General features: G+C 41.0%; 1 protein-coding gene across 3 annotated transcripts in view; it reads right to left on the bottom strand.

Moving 5' to 3' along the window:
* ATP10B (ATPase phospholipid transporting 10B (putative)) overlaps window positions 1-18,570 on the bottom strand; it is a 194,233-nt gene that overhangs the window by 71,481 nt on the left and 104,182 nt on the right. For all 3 annotated transcript variants that reach the window (XM_036423621.2, XM_036423622.2, XM_036423623.1), the window contains 3 exons: window positions 15,626-15,830; window positions 1,968-2,053; window positions 487-593 (listed from right to left, as the gene is read on the bottom strand). In XM_036423621.2, coding sequence (XP_036279514.1) covers window positions 487-593; window positions 1,968-2,053; window positions 15,626-15,830 — 398 coding nt within the window. The remainder of the gene's footprint in view (window positions 1-486; window positions 594-1,967; window positions 2,054-15,625; window positions 15,831-18,570) is intronic.

Here is an 18,570-nt window from a genome sequence, read left to right as displayed (position 1 = left end):
TGCAGAACACAATGAAAACCCATCACATTTTTATGTGCTAGATGCAGAGCTTTTCATGTGTTGGGTCATTAGATCTTTGCAAGTACTCTATGAGGCAGATACAAATACTTTCTCATTGGATAGATGCGGAAGCTGAGGCACAAAAGCTGAAGTTATTAAGTTTGGTGAGGTTATTCCTCAGGTTCAATAAGATACTCTTCATCTTGCTTATATAGCTAGTGTCACAAACCCATTGGAGGTGAAGGAGCAGGCATCTCCCTCCCTGTCTTGTTCAGTTGAGTGACAGTAACTTGGAATCTAACATGTCTCCTGTGGACCAAGTGAGCAGCTGTGGTTCCAGCCTCAGTTTGCTTAGCTGAGAAATGGGAAGTTATGTGACTACCCCTTAGAACTGATGTGAGTCTCCCCTGGTGGAGATGGATTTGAAGGAGGGGATAGAGGAGGGAAGGTAGAGAGGGGCCAGAGAAACTATACGGGGACAATGACCTGCATAGATGACAATGCCAACAGCCACCTCGGTGTTTCTGATGGTGCATCCTCGGAGCAAAAGGCTCTCACTGCCAAAGCCGGTCCTGGTCTGGTCAGGATGCTCCCTGGGGATGAGGAAAGATGGGGAGTAAGTAGTTTGGTGGCTTCTCCATGCCATCACTGAGCACAATGGTATCTCAGTGGCATCCCAGAACTATAATAGAAGCAGTGAGTGAACACGATCCCTATCCTCCCTCTTTTTCAGAAGAGGGGTATTAACTTGGAATCCAGTCTCCATGTTCAAGTGCAACTCCTGATAGCTCCTGGGGGGCTGGGCTGTGAGAGGAAATGACTCACCTGAAGGAAATCCTCATTGCCCACCTGAAAGGGATCTGGCTTCTGGCCCTTCAGGGATGTCTGTGTTCCCTTCAGGCTGTGGTCTCATGCTTGCTGTCACCTGGCTGTGGGGATGGAACTGTACAAGCTGACCGTCTGAGTCCACAGCCGACACCAGGCAGTCCTGCCTCTTGGATGTGAGCTGGGTCAGGAAGGGCAGCTGCGGGTTCCTCTCCTCCAGCTCCTTCTCTCGCTGGCCTCACTCCTGCACTGTCCTCCTCTGGCTCCGTCTCATAAAATAAACAGATCTCAAGGGAGGTGGGCAGTGGCCTTGGTGCCATGTAGGAGAGGCGACTTCTTAGAGCGGGATTGAGTTTTTTTTCCCCTCTCTCAAGGCTCAAGGAGATTGCACCTTTTTGGCCTCACACTTAAAAATTCCGAGTCCAACTAACCCCAGGTTTTACCCTGTGTCTGGCCCTTCTTCCAGCCTGATGCTTTTTCCTTTGGGGGTTTTCAGAAGTTTAAACATAACTTCCCCACAATACTTGAGTGAAGAAAAATAATAATCAGAACGTTTAGGGCTTTTTCTCCTTCTAGGTCTTCAATACTTTCTTTTCTAGGGCTGGCATATGTGTATTTTTTTTTTTTTAATGTATTAACTCAATCATCATGACAACCTTGTAAGATAGGGTCATGTGATCATACCCACTTTATAGATAGGGAAACTGAGGCAAGTTCAGAGAGATAGTAAGGGGCAGAACAGAGATTCAAACCCAGTAAGCCTGGCTCTAGAGTGCTCTATTATAACTAAGAATATCTTTTAATATTAATTATTCCTTACTGTGTCTATAATCTACATTGTCTGATGTTATTTTATTTGACTCTTCAAGACCCTGGGGAATAATCCTTCCTCATGAAAAAGGTGAAGCTCAGAGAGGATGATGGATTTTTCCAAAGCCACACACCTAGGACTCGGGAACTCAGGCCACAGACACCAAACCTCCTGCGGTTCTCACTGAGGTTTCTCTAGCTGTTCTTAGTGATAAAAAAGAAAGACATTTCCTCAGGACCCGAATGCTTGTTTGTTTGGCTGTTTTAAGGAAAAAATGTTTCTCGCTGAAGAGGAGATATGTACTAGCAGCACATGGGCATGAGATACTTACATGTAACCCTTAAATTTGTTGAGGTGGTTGTTGGGTTTCTCACACACGATGGTGTTGTGGAAGTGTTCTGGTTTGAACTGGGCCTCCTGTGAGAGAGAGGATGTCACAAGATTATTAAGAGGGATCCACTTTTAATAGATCGAGGAGTTAATCGTTGTGAATAAGGTAATCCCAGCTTTGTCGCAATGTGATAGTAGTCATCATTAGAAAAAAAAGTTAAATCCTCATGAAAGAAGAGAACCTAAATGCAAATAAAATTTGGATTGACAGCAAAGTTGAACAACTACCCATGTCCAGAGACCACATGTTCTCTGCCTTGCAGAATGTTTAGTAGCATCTCTGGCCTCTATCTCCCAGATGCCTGCCGCATGCTCACCAGTGTGACAACCAGAAAGACCTGTGGTTAAGTCGCTAGACCAGCACTGCCCACACACCTTGATGGGAATGTTCTATTCTGCACTGTCCAAAATATGGAGGCCACAAATCATAGGGGTCTACTGAAATATAGTAGGATGACTAAAGGTTTGGTTTTTAAATTTTACTAATTTTCATTGATTAAAACTTAAATAGCTACATGTGGCTAATAGCTACCACACGGGGCAGCACAGAAACAGATGATCAAAAAGAAGAGATTGTATGTCATGCCATTTAGAGATAGCCACAGTTAATGTTCTTATGTAATATTCCCAGGATTTAAAAAATACATATATACACAGGCATACACAAGTGCATGACTGTTTATGGACACACGTATACAGTCATGCACTTGAAAACTGAGATTTTTGTGTTTATATACTTGAACATTTTTACATCTTTTAAAAAATTCTTTACATCTTCATTAATACCTGCATAGACACCTGCTGTCTGAATGCCACCATATTTTCCTTCATCATTTCACTATTGAACATTTACATTATTTTGATTTCTTTTGCTATTGTAAAACCTCTGTGATAATAGTTGGCAATAAAATGAAATAGCCCTGGCTGGTTTGGCTCAGTGGATAGAGCATGGCCTGTGGACTGCAGGGTCAGTCCCAGGTTTGATTCCAGCCAAGGGCACATGCCCGGGTTGCGGGCTCGATCCCCAGTAGGGTGGCGCAGGAGGCAGCTAATCAATGATTCTCTCTCATCATTGATGTTTCTCTCTCTCTTTCCCTCTCCCTTCTTCTTTGAAATAAATAAAAATAAATGGCATTGACTGTACTTTCGTTTCTGCCACACACCATCATGATAACTTTACACATATTGTCAAGCTCACAGTTATTTTACGAAATGGGAATTTTAATGATCCCCTGCTTAGAGCTGGAGACACTGTGGCCCAGAAGGGTTCCGCTGGTGCCCATGGCCAGTTCTGGGATTTGAAAGCAAGTTTGACTAGACCGTCTGGTGTTACTTGCACAGCACTCTGTCCTGGTGAACAATCTTGGAGCCAAGTACTTCAAACACTTCCTTGACTCTCCACTTTTCTTTCATTAGGCATTTTAGTTGTATAATCTTTTCTGGTCCAGTGGGAATGGGGATACAACTAAGGGTGGGGAAATCTTGCTTTCTAATTCCAGGACTACTACTATGTTCAACTCCTGAGCCTCAGTTTCCCCATGTGTAGAATGGGACTAGTGCCAACCCCTTGTCCATCTCATTTGTGCCCCAGGAGACAGAATCCATGTGGGAAAGGAGTGAGAAGTGCAGCGTGCTAAGCAAACAGAAGGAAGAAATGCTAGGGGCGGGACTGGAAACGGTTGCCTGGGTAGAGCTTTTAGCCCAGGGAGTGAATTTATGGCTGAGAGCTCCAAGGTACAGCTGTTCAAAGGGGCAAATTGATTAGAAGAAATGATAGCATTTTCTGGCTTCGTGTAAATATACTGTCCATTGGATCTGTGGAGGCACCAGCATAAATAAACCCTCCAGTCACTTGAAATAAATTACCCATCTAGGAGTTTCTAAAAATATGGCCCTTTTTCCCTCCAGGTATCGATTCTTTCAGGGACAAACACTTGCCGAGTTCTGAGATGATGACAAATCATGCTGTAATTTGTCAGCTGCTTTCGTGCCCTGATTAAGCTGTGTGCTTCACTCTGATTCATCCACTCGGCTCACTGCTGGCTTTCTGAATCCAAACACAGTTCAGGGAAGAGTGACCTCGGGGTCTGAGAGCTAAAGATCATGCTGCAGCGAGTCCCTGATGTCTATTTAATGGGGCCCGGTGGATCCCTGGTAATGGCCAAATTTCCCTTTCTGGTCCCTCCAAGGGGCTTCCCAGTGACCTTCCTCTTAAAGTGCTCCTTGCTTTGCTTTGCTTCTGGGCAATGGCCTTGGGACCTCTGTCTCCCTTGCCTCTTGGAGAAGTGACCTTGCCCTTTTTAACTACCTGTCCCCTGGGCCACCTTCCTCCCCTCCCCAAGATGGGCTGTGGAGAGGGGTGTGTGGGCCCTGCTGTATCCAAAGACAACCCCTCAGGCCCTGCTTCCTTTGAAGCATTTGCCAAAACTCATTCCTGGGAGCTGTGAGGAGAGCACAAGGACAGGAGGGCGTAGCCACGCCTTCCAACTCTGACAGGCCCTTAACTGAATCAGGAGTTTGGACTCCCATCTGATTCCCTGCCTCAGAGCTTCTCTTAGCTTGTGAATGAAGCTCACGTAAGCAACTTCTTTTCATATCCAGTCTTCTGCCGAAGGCACTGACTCTGCTGGAAGTCTCACTAACATCAAAATGGCCAGGAAAAGACAAACTCTTCCCAGGAAGAAAAGTGCACATCTCTGCATTCTTCGGGCCAAGCCTGCCTACTCTGAGTGTGTAGTATGTTCCAGACACCTGCCATTAATTCCTCATAGTAGCCATTAAGTCCTCACAAAACAAAGGTTTTGACAGATGTGCAAATGGAACCATTACTTTATGGTTTGTAAGTAGCAGAGCCAGGATTGCAATGAATTTGATTGGACTCCAAAGCCAAGAGAGATCATCTTCACTATCATCATCATCATCATCATTATCATCATTATCATCATCATCATCGTATTTATTCTTCTTCCTTCTGTTAGTGTGATAACTATTGCTTTAGCATCTATTGGATGCTTATTTTGTTTATACATGCTATCTCCTTTAATTCCCTTAAAAGGATCTAGCTAGTGTCCCCCATTCATTCATGCATTCAAGCATTTACTGACTGTCCATGCTATCTGAACCAAAGTGAGGGAGATTCAAAGAGAAGAGGTGATTGACACAAATCAATTATTGCAGCTGTAACACCACTCAAAGTTTCCAGTTCAACTCCTGTATCAAAATTGGTATCTATGGAAGTAGAGGAAAATCGCCAAGGCCAAAGGTCAGTGTATAATGACTCTCCAGGTGAACGTATACCTCACTGACCTTTGGCCCAGAAACAGCCAGCTGCCTCCTCCCAGCCCCACTGGGAAGGCCATGGGGAAGCAAACAGCCTGAACTATATTCCAGTAAGTGGAATAAGCCATTTCACTTGTACTACTTTTTTCTTTTTTTCTTTTTTCAATGACTTCTTTTTTTTTTTAAATTCTTTTTTCCATCACCAGCCAACAATAACTTCCCACCCCCCAGTTGATATCTTTTATTAATTTATTTAATTAAAAAATTGTTTAAAGTATTACATATACCGTTTTCCTGAAAATAAGACAGTGTCTTATATTAATTTTTTTCTCCCAAAGTTGCACTAGGTCTTATTTTCAGGGGATGTCTTATCTTTCCATGCGCTAGGTCTTATTTTCGGAGGATGTCTTATTTTCGGGGAAACACCGTAGTAGTATATATATCTCCTTTATTTTCCCCCATTGACCTTCACTTGGCCTTCCCTACCCCCTGCCACATGCCCTCATCCCCCCGCCCCCATGTCTTGTGTCCATTTGTTGTGCTTATATACATGCATACAAGTCCTTTGGTGGCTCTCTTTCCCCCCTCTTCCCAACACTTCCCTGCCTTCCTGCTATAATTTGACTGTCTGTTCGGTGCTTTACTGCCTCTGTATCTATCTTTTTGTTCATCAGGTTATAATGTTCTTTTTTTTCCCATAAATGAGTGGGATCATGTGGTATTTTTCTTTCATTTCCTGGCTTATTTTACTTAACACAGTGCTCTCCAGGTCCATCCATGCTGCTGCAATGGTAAGAATTCCTTCTTTTTTATAGCAGCGTAGTATGCCATTGTGTATAGGTGTACCATAGTTTTCTAATCCACTCATTCACTTGCACTAGTCTTAACTGTTACTTTTCTAAGCTTAGTTTCCACTAGTCTTCACAATTGAATTTCAAGTTGGTCTATGCATATAATTACATAAAGGCATAAAGGCATGAATGCTCTTTTGAAATACTTTGTAGTTTTCTTGTGATTGACTGTCCATTCTACTCCTCTTTCATGAAGAACCATTTAACTTCCTTATGGGAAACTATTTCCTCTTCATGGTTTCTCAGTATCAATGGGAATTATGTCAAGATGCCCTGCTCCCTAGACTCTCCAACTGTGAGACTTCGACTTGAGTGGAATGACTCAGGAGGAAAAAACAAATGAGACAATTAAAACAAATGAGACAATATGCTTCTACCCATATCTCTCCCACTGTACTAGTATTTCCTGGTTCTTGTTTCTGAGCCTGAGTCTTCAGCTTTCCTTTGATTCTGTGAGCTATATTGTTCTCTTCTTCCCTACCATCCTATCCCCCATCACATTTTTTGCAATAATTCTGTTTTTGTTTAGTTAGATCATTTCTGTTGCTTGCAGAATCCTAAGCAACACAGTGGCCTATTCAGTTGAATGGGCATATCTGGGCCTTTAAAAAATAATGATGTTTATATGGTAATGTTACAGGTTCAAAAAATGCTGCCTCTTATTTATTTGACCTTATTTGTTCTTCACAACTCTCCCATGACATGTTCAGGACAGGTTATTCTCTTTTATTGGAGATAAAACAAAATGTTGATTACTCTCAATTAATTTGCCCAAGGTCTCACAGCTCATGAGCACAGAGGCTTGTCAGGTTCTAAAATGTGCACCATTCTTTGCTTGATTTAACTATTTAATGCTGTTTGTCAACAGAGCAAACCCTCTTGGCCCTTTTCATTATTTCTTTGAAAGTTTTCCATATCGATAATTCTCTTAAACTTTCATAGCCAAACTCAAGAGTTACACCTCTTAAGGACCCTCTGCCCATCACATACCATTGCCATCTCTTCTTCTTTGAACCTAGACAATTTTTATATATCTATACCACTCACTTTAAATTTATTTTATACTTGTAAGTGCCAAGCACCGAGCTTTTTCTATAAGCCAATTGGTAGATTAAGCATGGCAACTGGTCCACAAATTCCCATATGCACCGAAATGTCATCTGTAGACAAAGTAAAAATAAGACTCACTTATACATGGTTTTCCAATTTCTACAGGAATTCTTGAAATCAATAAATTACAAATCCATTTTAAGAAGTCATCAAATTCATAGTAACTCTTTGTTATTAATTTCTTAAATAAAGGACTCTGAAAGGACAACTACTTTCAGGGAGGAGAGCTTGGAGGTAGTGGGCTAAGATTTCCAATCATTTTTGATAGACACAGGGATTTAAATTTAGAGAAAAAGGAACCCCTGTCCTAAGGTCTTAGGGGACAGAAAGTATATCTAAAGCACTTTGAAAGCCCCTCCACAGACATTAGGAAATATTCAAGGATGGTGCTGTTAATTGAAAAAAAGAGAAATTAGCTCAATTCTTTCTTTAAATACAGAATGCATTTATTTACAGAGTTGTTACTATGAACCTGAGATGGTTATGAAAAAGAAGAGTTGAACCAGGGATCATCAAACTTCTGTGCAACTCTGAGAGTCTGTTACTCAGGCTAGAACCACCCCTATCACCCCCACCCCTCTGCCCCACACAGGGGTTTGGGTGACAAAGCAACAGTGGTAACTCATTTGAGGTGCATGCCTGTGGACTCTGGAAGGACCAGGGTTACAGGGTACACAATCTCCACCAACTCTGACAGCTATTAAGGAGCTATCCTGCAACCTTGCAAGAATGCTATTTAAAGGTTTTTTTTTTTTTTTTTTGCATACTAGTTTGGCTAAATCGTAGAAGCAAATGTTCTTCATGCCCCAGCTGCTGAGCTAGGTGACAGAGATTTCCTTCTTGGCATACAAATTTACCAGCTGATTTCTGAGAATCCTTTCTGAAAACTAATGACAGTTACCAGCACTTGATAACCTTTTTGCTTCCGGGTAGGGTAGAAGTCCTTTTCAAGATCAGCCACAATAGGCTGACTGGCAGCTACTATCCCTTCTGATCTGGGTGAGAAAATAGTCTGCATATTCAATGACTCTGGGTCTCTCCTACAAAAGCACACAGATTGATCTGGAGGACTCTGCCTTATAGTCCTTGTGCCCTTTTCTCAACTGGACAAATACAAATGTTGACTAAATGTAATCTTGAAATCTTTCTTTACAATTTATTTATTTTATTGATATTTTAAAAAATATATTTTTATTGATTTCAAGGAGGAAGGGAGAGGGAGAAATAGAAACATCAATGATGAGAGAGAGCCACTGATCGTCTGCCTCCTGCACTCCCCACACTGGGGATAGAGCCCACAACCCCGGGGAATGTGTCCTGACCAGAAATTGAACCATGATTTCCTGGTTCATAGGTCAACACTCAACCACTGAACCATACCAGCTGGGCTTGAAATCTCTCTTTTTAAATCGAGGTAAAATTATATTGGTTTTAGGTGTCAATATAAGTGTACTGAGGTCATGGCAAAAGAAGTCAGGAGCTAATCTGAAGAAGTTCCCACTGAGTGGGACAATCAATAAAGGTAATAAATGCACTGATTTGACATCCACCAATATGATTAAATCCACAAGTTCATATGGTTAATAAAAAGGAAAAAAACCTCATTAGTCACCTCTGGAGGATGCTAGGGAGTCAACCTATTTAACATTGACACAAACATGCACAGACACAAATCTAACCACAATCTGATTTAGGCAGTAGATCTAACTACCAATGTTAGAAATATGTCGTGTGGGGAAACATGTTAAATGGCACCACAGGGAGACAGAGCAATCAGCAAAATCAAGAATACAGGAGAGCTGAAACCAATTTGGCTCAGTGGATAGAGTGTCAGCCTGTGAACTGAAAGGTTCCTGGTTCGATTCCGGTCAAGGGCATGTACCTTGGTTGCGGGCACATCCCCAGAAAGAGGTGTGCAAGAGGCAGCTGATTGATGATTCTCTCTCATTGATGTTTCTAACTCTCTATCCCTCTTTCTTCCTCTCTGTAAAAAAATCAATAAAATATATTAAAAAAAAAAAAAGAACACAGGAAGATTTTACAGGACAAATAACCTGGTTTACTCAGAAACAAAAACCAAGTATGCAAGAAAAAAAAAAAAAGAGAATAGGCAACCTATAGAGCAAGAGATTTAATAAACTAATCTCAATATTTGAATACTGATTCAGACAAATTAAAAATATCCAACACTGACCTGAAAGTTGATATCACGGAATTATGTTTAATATTTTAGGTATGGCAATGATATAATGGTATATTTAAAAAAATCATGTTCTTAAGAGATAGATATTGAAATATTTATGGGTGAAATGTTATGATATAGAAGATTTGCTTCAAAACAGGGAGAATAGGGTGGGGATAAATATAAATCAGATTGATCATGAGTTGATTATTGAAATTTGGTGGTTGGTACCTAAAAATTATATTATTCTCTCTACTTTTGTATATACTTGAATTTTCCATAATACAAAGAAAGAACGAAAGAAAAGAAGGAAGAAAAAAGGAACTCTGCCTGAGTTTAAATCTGAGCTCAGCCAATTGTGAGATGGGAATAATCAAAGTGCTTATCTCACAGAATTATCTCTGAGGAGTGGAAAGAGATAATAGGTATATAACACTTAGAAGAACTGTCTATGCCTATTTTTTGTGCTCAATCAAGTTATTTAGTGATGCTGCTTATTATGATATCTTATGTAGATCCTATATTAAAAGAACTCTAAACAACATGATCTCAGCTCAACATTTAAGCTGTTATCAACAGGTAGAAAGATAGTATTATTTTTAACAGAAATATGCAACAGCCTGTTAGGGGCAGGAAAGAGGATTTTCCCCTGGTTGTCAGGGCAGGTGAGGTTGAGGTGACAGGCTGCTACCCTTTGCTTTATTTAAGGTGTATCATCACTGTACTGGGATGGCCTTAAATGACTCCCTACCCCAACTCAAGTCTGTCAGAAAAGTAGTCCTCTGCCTAAATACAAGGTGGGCAAGAGCCGGTCTTACAGTTGCTTGTGTGGAAAGTAATATGATTAGTAATTAATAATAGAAGAATAAAGTTAGAGTTTTACACACACACAACTGTAAACCTACTTTGGCCCACTCCTGTATGTTAGTCAGCACACACTTGCACTGTAGAGGTTCCTAGCTACAATGGCTGTTCCCAATTGAGCAAATAGCTTAAAAACAGTAACCATTGGTGGAATGCAAGCTACTTAAAAGGGAGATGCAATTGAGACTCTTTAATCTGGGCAATACACAGGTAAGCACAATTAGTACAATAATCAATGATGCCGAGGCTAGTGCTTTCAAACTTTAATGTGCACATAAATCACATGGGGATCTTGGTAAATTGCAGACTCTGATTCTGTCTGGGGTAGAGCGTGAGACTCTACATTTGTCACAAATTCTCAAGTGTTGTTGAAGAGGCTTAGTCCGCATCTCACTTGGTGTCACAAATTCTTGGTTGGCACCAGGAAATAATTTGACACATGCTTCCATAAAAATTAGGATATGGTTATTTGAATGACAGGTAACAATTGGTCCAAAATGGCATCACTCCTGCTAAAGCCCATGATACCAAATCTAGACTTAATACCTGACCTAACTGCTGTTTCAACCTTTCCCACTAACGTAACCTCAGTCAACCGATGTAAAATTTTCTGGTCAACATTGATGAGGTAATCTATTATGTTGGGGTCTCTCCATTAATCTCTCCTCCCCACTAAAGGAAGAGGCAATCAAGCATAATAAAAACCCTCACCACTCCTTTCTCTCCAAAAGATATTCTAGTCTAAAATTAATCCTTTTTTTTCTTTTGTTAATAACTCCCTTGACAACCCTTCTTCCTATAAAAAGTTTCCACATTTTACGACTCCTCAGAGCGCCATTCTAGTTACTAGATGAGATTCTGCCTGATTTGTGAATCCCTTAATAAAGCCAATTACATCTTCAAATTTACTCAGGAATGTGTTTGATGTGAAATACTAATTGGAAGAATTCATTTCTGATTATTTGGTTTGATAACTGCCCAATTTCCCAAAATGAATGGCACGCACTCATTTCCAGATGTTAAATGTCTAGTTCCCATCTTGGAAATCCTCTTAAAGAAGAGGAATTAGGTATCAGAATGTCACCAAAGAGAAAACTGTGCATTTAATCCTCTAATGATGTCCTCTTAACATAGTAATCCTAATTTTAGATTCATCCCCCTTTGGCCCCTTTCACAGCAATGGGATATGGGAATAAATATTTCTTGAAAAGTTAATAATTTTGTGAATTCAAAGATGGTTCATCACAATAAAAGTTCCAACTGGAAAAAAAAAAACTGGCTAAGTTGAGTTGCATTCTGAAAAGAGGATTTTGAAACCAACTCTTTGACAACCTTGAGAATGGTGTGCCATAGAAGGAAGATTCTTTTGAGAAGCTCTTTTATATTTTAGAATTTAATTTGAATTTCACTCCTTACTGTTGTGATCATGGGTGTTCCACAGCCCAGCTTAACATTTCCCTCAAATTTGCACAGGAATGCTAAAAATTGTTGTGCTGAAAAATGGTTCTGAGGATAAATAAGTTTGGAAAGCTCAAAGTAAGGGAGTTGAACCAGCCTCTTGACTCCAACTCTTCTGAGAGACTTAAGTATGTTAATGCATACTGGAATGCCCAAGAGGAGTCTATAGGACACAAGCTTCACAATCAGATTTGACCATGAGCCTTTCTTCTCAAGAATGATCTCTTGAGCTAAGGGTTTGGCAGATTCCACCTTGAGAAATACTGACCTTAGGGAGCTGAAAAAAAAGTTTGTTTTACTGACTTCAGATTAACAGAATATAGTAATCTCTCATCATCTGTAAAATGATGGAAATGGATGTAGGTACATGTATTGGGTGGGAGGTTTCTAGAAGTCTTAGTGGTTAGTAAAAACCCCTTTGGCAAGGTGGCAGTTTCAGACATTAGGGATTTAGAGGGAAAACATGCTAACAAAAATGATTAATACTTATTATTTAAGATATTAAATTTCCCCCAAAAAACTATATGTAGGTGTTCAAAATGTTTTCTGAGACAACTGATCAAATTTGCCCTTTCTGTACCTCAGCATTTTCATCTGTAAAATGGGAATAGTAATGTTCACCTCACATGGAGTTTGTAAGGACTAAAAGAGACAATGCATGGAAAAACACCAGTATAGGTGAGAAGCAAAAAGATGGTAGTTTTGTTCTCATTGCTGTTATGATTTTTTTAAGCATGTAAAGACTACATACTTTATTTTTTTATTTTTATTTTTAAATATATTTTTATTGATTTTTTTACAGAGAGGAAGAGAGAGGGATAAAGAGTTAGAAACATCAATGAGAGAGAATCATCGATCAGCTGCCTCTTGCACACCCCCTACTGGGGATGTGCCCGCAACTAAGGTACATGCCGTTGACTGGAATCAAACCGGGACCTTTCAGTCCGCAGGCTGACGCTCTATCCACTGAGCCAAACCGGTTCCGGCAAGACTACATACTTTAGAAAGACTACACACTAGTAGCTGCCCCATTAGTTCCTTGGAGCTTTTTGAAGTATCTGAGAGGTCCTGCAGTGCACAATTTTTGCAAACTTTTCCTTCTGAACTTTGCAATATGTATGTTTATTGTAACTCTCATCAATGTCTTTGTTCAATATATTTGAAGAAAAACTATATAATACAGAGTTAAACAGAAGAGAATTCTACCCATTTCCAAAATCTTTTTATACTAAAGACATAAAAGAGAATCAAGGTAACAAAGAGCAGCCAATTCCTCTTCCCCAGGCAGCTAAGTCTAGTTTTATTCCCACTACTTATATTTGGAAAAATTATTGAAAACTAGAGGCCTGGTGCATGAATTCATACATGGGTGGGGTTCCTCGGCCCAGGTGCAATCAGACTGATTGGGACCAGCCACAGCGGGAGGGTTGGAGGGTGAGAGTGGGAACACCCTGACCACAAGGGGGAAGCTCCTGCATTAAGTGTCTGCCCCCTGGTGGTCAGTGTGTCATCATAGTGACCATTCAGTCTACTGGTTGTAATGGTGACTTAGGCTTTTATATAGTATGCAGATGATAAATGAGTACTTTCAAGTAAGTATCTCTGGGTAATCTCAGGGTAATAAAGGGCCAGGGAGATGAGCTACTGACAACCTTAAGAGCTGAGACAATGGACAAACCTGGCTTTGAATTCTGGTTACGATACTTCCCAGCTCAGTGACCTTGGGCAACTTACTTAACCTTCTATGCCTTGGTCTCATGTGTATAATGGGGACAATATTAGCACCCATCTCATGTTTTTTTTTTTTTTTTTTTTTTTTTTTTTTTTTTTTTTTTTTTTTTGTGTGTGTGTGTGTGTGTGTGTGTGAGGATAAATGAGGTAATCATGCAATGCCCTTAGTAAGGGCTTAATAAAAGCATATTATTATTACCCAGAAATGGAAAAAGATACACTTGAGCAAAGTCAGGGAGGGAGAATCAATAATTAAAACAGAAGAGGGAATGCTAAAAAACTTTAAGCTCAAATAAACCTTCCTCCCTTCACAAATGAATTTACATTTTTTTTGTAAATCATTATGCCCAGTACCCTGTGAGGATTCAGGGTTAGAGTTTGAGAGATGTTATTAAATTGGCTGGTCTATGGCACTGGAGTGTGAATGACCCTTTCATCTGGCTCTTCACTATAGTCAAATCCCATACTACCTGACTAATTAATATACAAGAAACAGCTTGGTAGCTGCTGCCAAAGACAGAGAAAAAAACAAAACTGCCTGGTGAAACTCAACAACATCGACATAACTTCCCGAGAGAGAGTAAAAAATCATCCGAATTGTGATGAGGATGTAGGAGTGAGGAGGCTGACAGGGAGATTTGCAAGCAAATACAAGTTTCACTATTCCCAGAACTTAAACAAAAAGAAATAGAATAGAAATTCTAAGAATGCTTTGCATGTAGCTAGAGCAAGGAGGCAGTTTTACACACTCACGTATTCGCACACACGTGTGTGTGTGTGTGTGTGTGTGTGTGTGTATACACATGCATGTGTGCAAGGATCATGGTGGGTCCACTCCCAGTGTAGTGACTGCAGCAAGATAGCAGCAATAGACCAGTTACTGTGAGTCTACTTTGAATCAAACCCTGTATTTTCTTCTTTACTTTTCTTATCTCATAGGAATCTTACAGCCAAACTATGGGACAGCTGTCATTCCCATTGCCAGGATGAGAGAACAGATTTCTGAGGACGGGATTACTCATAGGAAAGGGATTTGATGAAAACTGTTCATTCAGTACTTTGAGAGGCAGAGTGAACGATGATGGATGGCCTTTTCTCGAGAAGCTTCGCTAGAGATAACTGATTGCATGGGCATCTCTGAGGAGGGAAGCATCTGCCCTCTTTATCCTAAATCTTCTGCCTTATCCACTTTCTCCCCTGTCACAGACTGGCAGAATTTTATTCTTTTCCATGAGCAGAGAAAGGTACCAGATTGGAAATCAACTATTTCAAAGGGAATTTTAGTTGAAAATTAGAATATCACACTCAGTTTCAATCAGCCACAACATTTATTGCCTATGAACATCATTGACATTTATTGCCAACTACTTACTGGCCTCTAACTATGTGCCTTTATCTTCATGTTAAATAATTCATGTATATATCATTTAGTCTTTAGAATTATCCTGTGGGGAGGGTACTACTTTTCTACCCATTTTTCAGATGAGGGAATGAAAGTGTGAGAGCAATAACTTGCTTAAGGTGAGACAGCTAATAAATAGCAAGATTGGGCTTAGAGATGAGTTCTGGGCATTTGACCACCAAACGATAAAGACTTTGCCATGATATCCAAAGTACCATATATGCAAGTGTGGGGATTAAACAAAAGTGTCAGTGATTGTTCCCTGTCTTCAAAGAGGTTTCAGGACTATTGAGAAGGCAAAATACACACAAATGGAAACAGTAATGCCTCACTGCAGTTCATCTTGGGGTTAAAGGGATATGAGAGAAGATTCATGAAGGGAGAGATTGCTGGAGCTGAGCTTGGCAGGATGAGCAGGGATAGATAAACACAGCAAAGCAGGTTGGTCTCAGGGTAACTGAACAGATAGTAGACTCCTGGGGTTAGAGCAGAGAGCAGAGTGTCATCAGATGAACCAAGTGGGTCCCCCATTTAGGAATTCTGAGGCCTTCAGCAAGTTATTTAATATTCCTATGCTTCAGTTTCCTCATCTGTGATAAGGGGAGAATACCTATTTCAGAGGGACAAGGAGGCAGTCACTATTTTCCCCTCTACCCACCTGATTACGTTCAACTTTCCAGTAGAGTTGCCCTTGCCTGCAAAGATGTTAGGAAGAGCCCTACCTGCTGCGAGAAGCCCTTCACCACACGCCTTTGCTTGAGGTTTGTCTCTCCGTCCAAGTTGGCGGTTTCCAGATGGCAGATCCCACTGGGGTCCGAAGAAAAGAGGAGGAGAATGTCGGCCGGGATGATCTCGTTACATCGCATCTGGATGAAGTCTCCCACACTCACATCCCTCCAGCGCTTCTGCACGTAGCTCTGCTCCTTCCTTGGGTGGGAGAAACACAGGGGTCAGCCTGAGTCTCAAGCTTCTCCAGAAACTTGATGAGTGAATGGAGGAAGGTCCTCCTTACACCAAAATATCTCCCAGGCAGCCTGTCACAAGACAGCTCTGTATTTGACCTTGCCCCTAGTGACTACTGCCAGAATTTCTCTAGAAAAGCTAAGCATGATCTCTCAAATTTCACCATACAAGATCCATTCTTATACTCATATAGAGCTTTCATGGACTGTTGGCTGTTGATTGGGGACTGTGGCCAGCTTTTGCTCCCTGCCAAGGAAAGGAGAAGATAACACTGTCATATGAGCATATACTTTGAATATATATCTTTTCCCCAGAATAACCAGTTATCACCATATAAAGCAGGGTTGCAAGGAACTGGGGTGTAGGAAAGACCATTTTTGAATACAGGAAGTGAGTGGCCATAGGAAAGGTGAAGATATAGGCCCATGTATGGGAAGATCTGAGTGGTTCTGAAATAGAGAACTCTGGGTCACCAGGGAATTAGGAAGATGGCATCAGGAACTTTGACTGGATAGAACTCATGTGACAATAGAATCAGAGAACTACAGAAATCTAAGGATATTATATATTTCCTTTCCCATCCAATTTATCAAGCTCAGATAATAGCAGTGGTAGCAATAATGGCAAATTTAGCATTTCTACAGTGGCAAGTACTGGTGTTAATTAATGCTTCACTTACTTGCATAATAATCCAGTGAAGTAGATACTATTATATCCATTGCACAAATGAGGAAATTGAGGGTCCAAGAAAAATTTCCCCAGGTCTTACCAAGACAGAGCTGGAACCTGAGCCTGGGTCCAACTTGACACCAAATCCCAGAGTTTTACTGCTTGGACAAGCCCATCTCCTCAAACACATGCCCTCATCTCCTCTCAGGAGGAAGGGCAGCCTCAGTTGGTCCACCGCCAGCAAAAGGACTTTCTATCCCCCAAGACAATGCCCTCCACTTCAATGAGCTCTCATTTTGCAGTCTTCCTCCATCTTCTACCATTTTAAAAATAACTTAAGGTGCTCATCATGTGTTCCATGAAGTCTTTTGGACATGTCAGGTTGAATTTAACTTCCCAAGGGCCCTCAATTTTTCTTTCAAGATCTGTCCTGCAGGTATGGGCTCTTTGGTCTCAGGTTGCATTTAGAAAGTCCCTCTTTAAATGTGGGAGTTGGAAACAAACCACTAATCCACAAGATCTTTTTAACTGAGCCCAGGTGATCTGGAGAGGCAGGTTCTCATTTGCTGTTTTTCTCTCCTGGCACTGAGCCCCTCGGGGCATGTTATTGCTCCTGTTTCTACTGGAATCTGGGCTGCCCTGGGCAGGACAAGTCTACTCTTCCAGAGAAAGAGGCATGACTGGAATTTCCCTTTTGACTTCACAAACATTCTGAGGAGGATAAGGGGTTTGACGGCTACCTCCCTTCATTGGGGGCCCTATGGAGAACCCCAGGCAAGCCTTCCTAGGACCCTATTTTCCTTGTCCTAAAAGACCCTCCCAGAGACTCTCTCAGTCCTCTGATGTGAATGTGCTTCCCTTTGGAAGTCCAAGGGGAGCTCTCATTAGAGTCTGGAACGCAATTGGGGCCTTCAGAACTGGAGAGCAAGCAGCCTTGCAACTTTCAAGCCCCTTAAGAGTTCTGGGGAAGTATCCATATGCTTAAGTCCACCCACTGACTTTGAGACCTCTTCTGAAGAGTGAGAGCAATGCACTTATAGCATTTCACTAAAAATTCTTTCTTTTAAAAAAAATTACTTTATTGATTAAGGTGTTACATATGTGTCCTTAGTCTAGGAGGCTAATGGGGAAATTAGAATAAAAATTCCTTTTAGGGAAAAGCATGCCAGGGGGTTTTAATCACTTTTAGTCCATCAGCTTCTTTTATGCCTCCTCTCTTCCCCACATCATGTTTCCCTCCTGCCATGAAGAATGGAGACAGTCACCTTAGATGTTTCTCAATGTCATTTCAGAAATACATGTATCTATTTATTGATGTATTTAGGGTGAATACTCCCCCATTGGGAGTTTCAGTGTTGCTGTCAAATAATCCATTTAGGGAAGGATTCAGGGAAATATTGGTATCTCTTCATATCAGTTCTGGGAGCACCTGTTAAATGTTCAAATATAAGGCTGCTTAAAGGAACTGGAATGGGTTTATAGGTAATGGAGTGATGGCTTTCACTATTTCCCTCCCACCCCCCTTTTGAAAGCATGCTTTAAGAAAGAAGGCTTAAATATTAACAGCAAAATTTCTCCAAGAAACAAAGACTTATCATTTGACTTTCTACCTTCTTCTCCACCTCCCGTCTTCACTATCTGTGTCCTAAGGGATGAAGGCTTTGGAGATGCTGGGGTAACCGTTGATTGCTACAATCTCAGCATTCCACCTGGCATTTGAGGTAGGATTTAAGGAGAACACTTTGACTCTGAGCTATCTCCTGATTGCCACCGCTTTCAGAGCACACTGATGCAGGTTTGCAAATGCTAGTTGGGAGTGCTGCATACATAGACTTATCAAAGGCAAGTCCAACACACCTCTACCAATTAACACTGGCTCTTATGCTTCTCCTTTCTTATAAAGAACTGACTGCTTATGGAATGTGGGTTATGAAGGTGATGAAAGATGGAAGGTTATGGAGATGAGATTGTGGTTTACATTTTTTAGAATGAAGAGTTACTTCTGAGACTTGGGCTGTAGTGTTGTTTTGTCACT

Source organism: Pipistrellus kuhlii, unplaced genomic scaffold, assembly GCF_014108245.1.
Source record: "Pipistrellus kuhlii isolate mPipKuh1 unplaced genomic scaffold, mPipKuh1.p scaffold_m20_p_8, whole genome shotgun sequence".
Taxonomy (NCBI): domain Eukaryota; kingdom Metazoa; phylum Chordata; class Mammalia; order Chiroptera; family Vespertilionidae; genus Pipistrellus; species Pipistrellus kuhlii.
The sequence above is the reverse complement of the archived record's forward strand: the minus strand, read 5'-3'. Positions and strand labels throughout refer to the sequence as shown.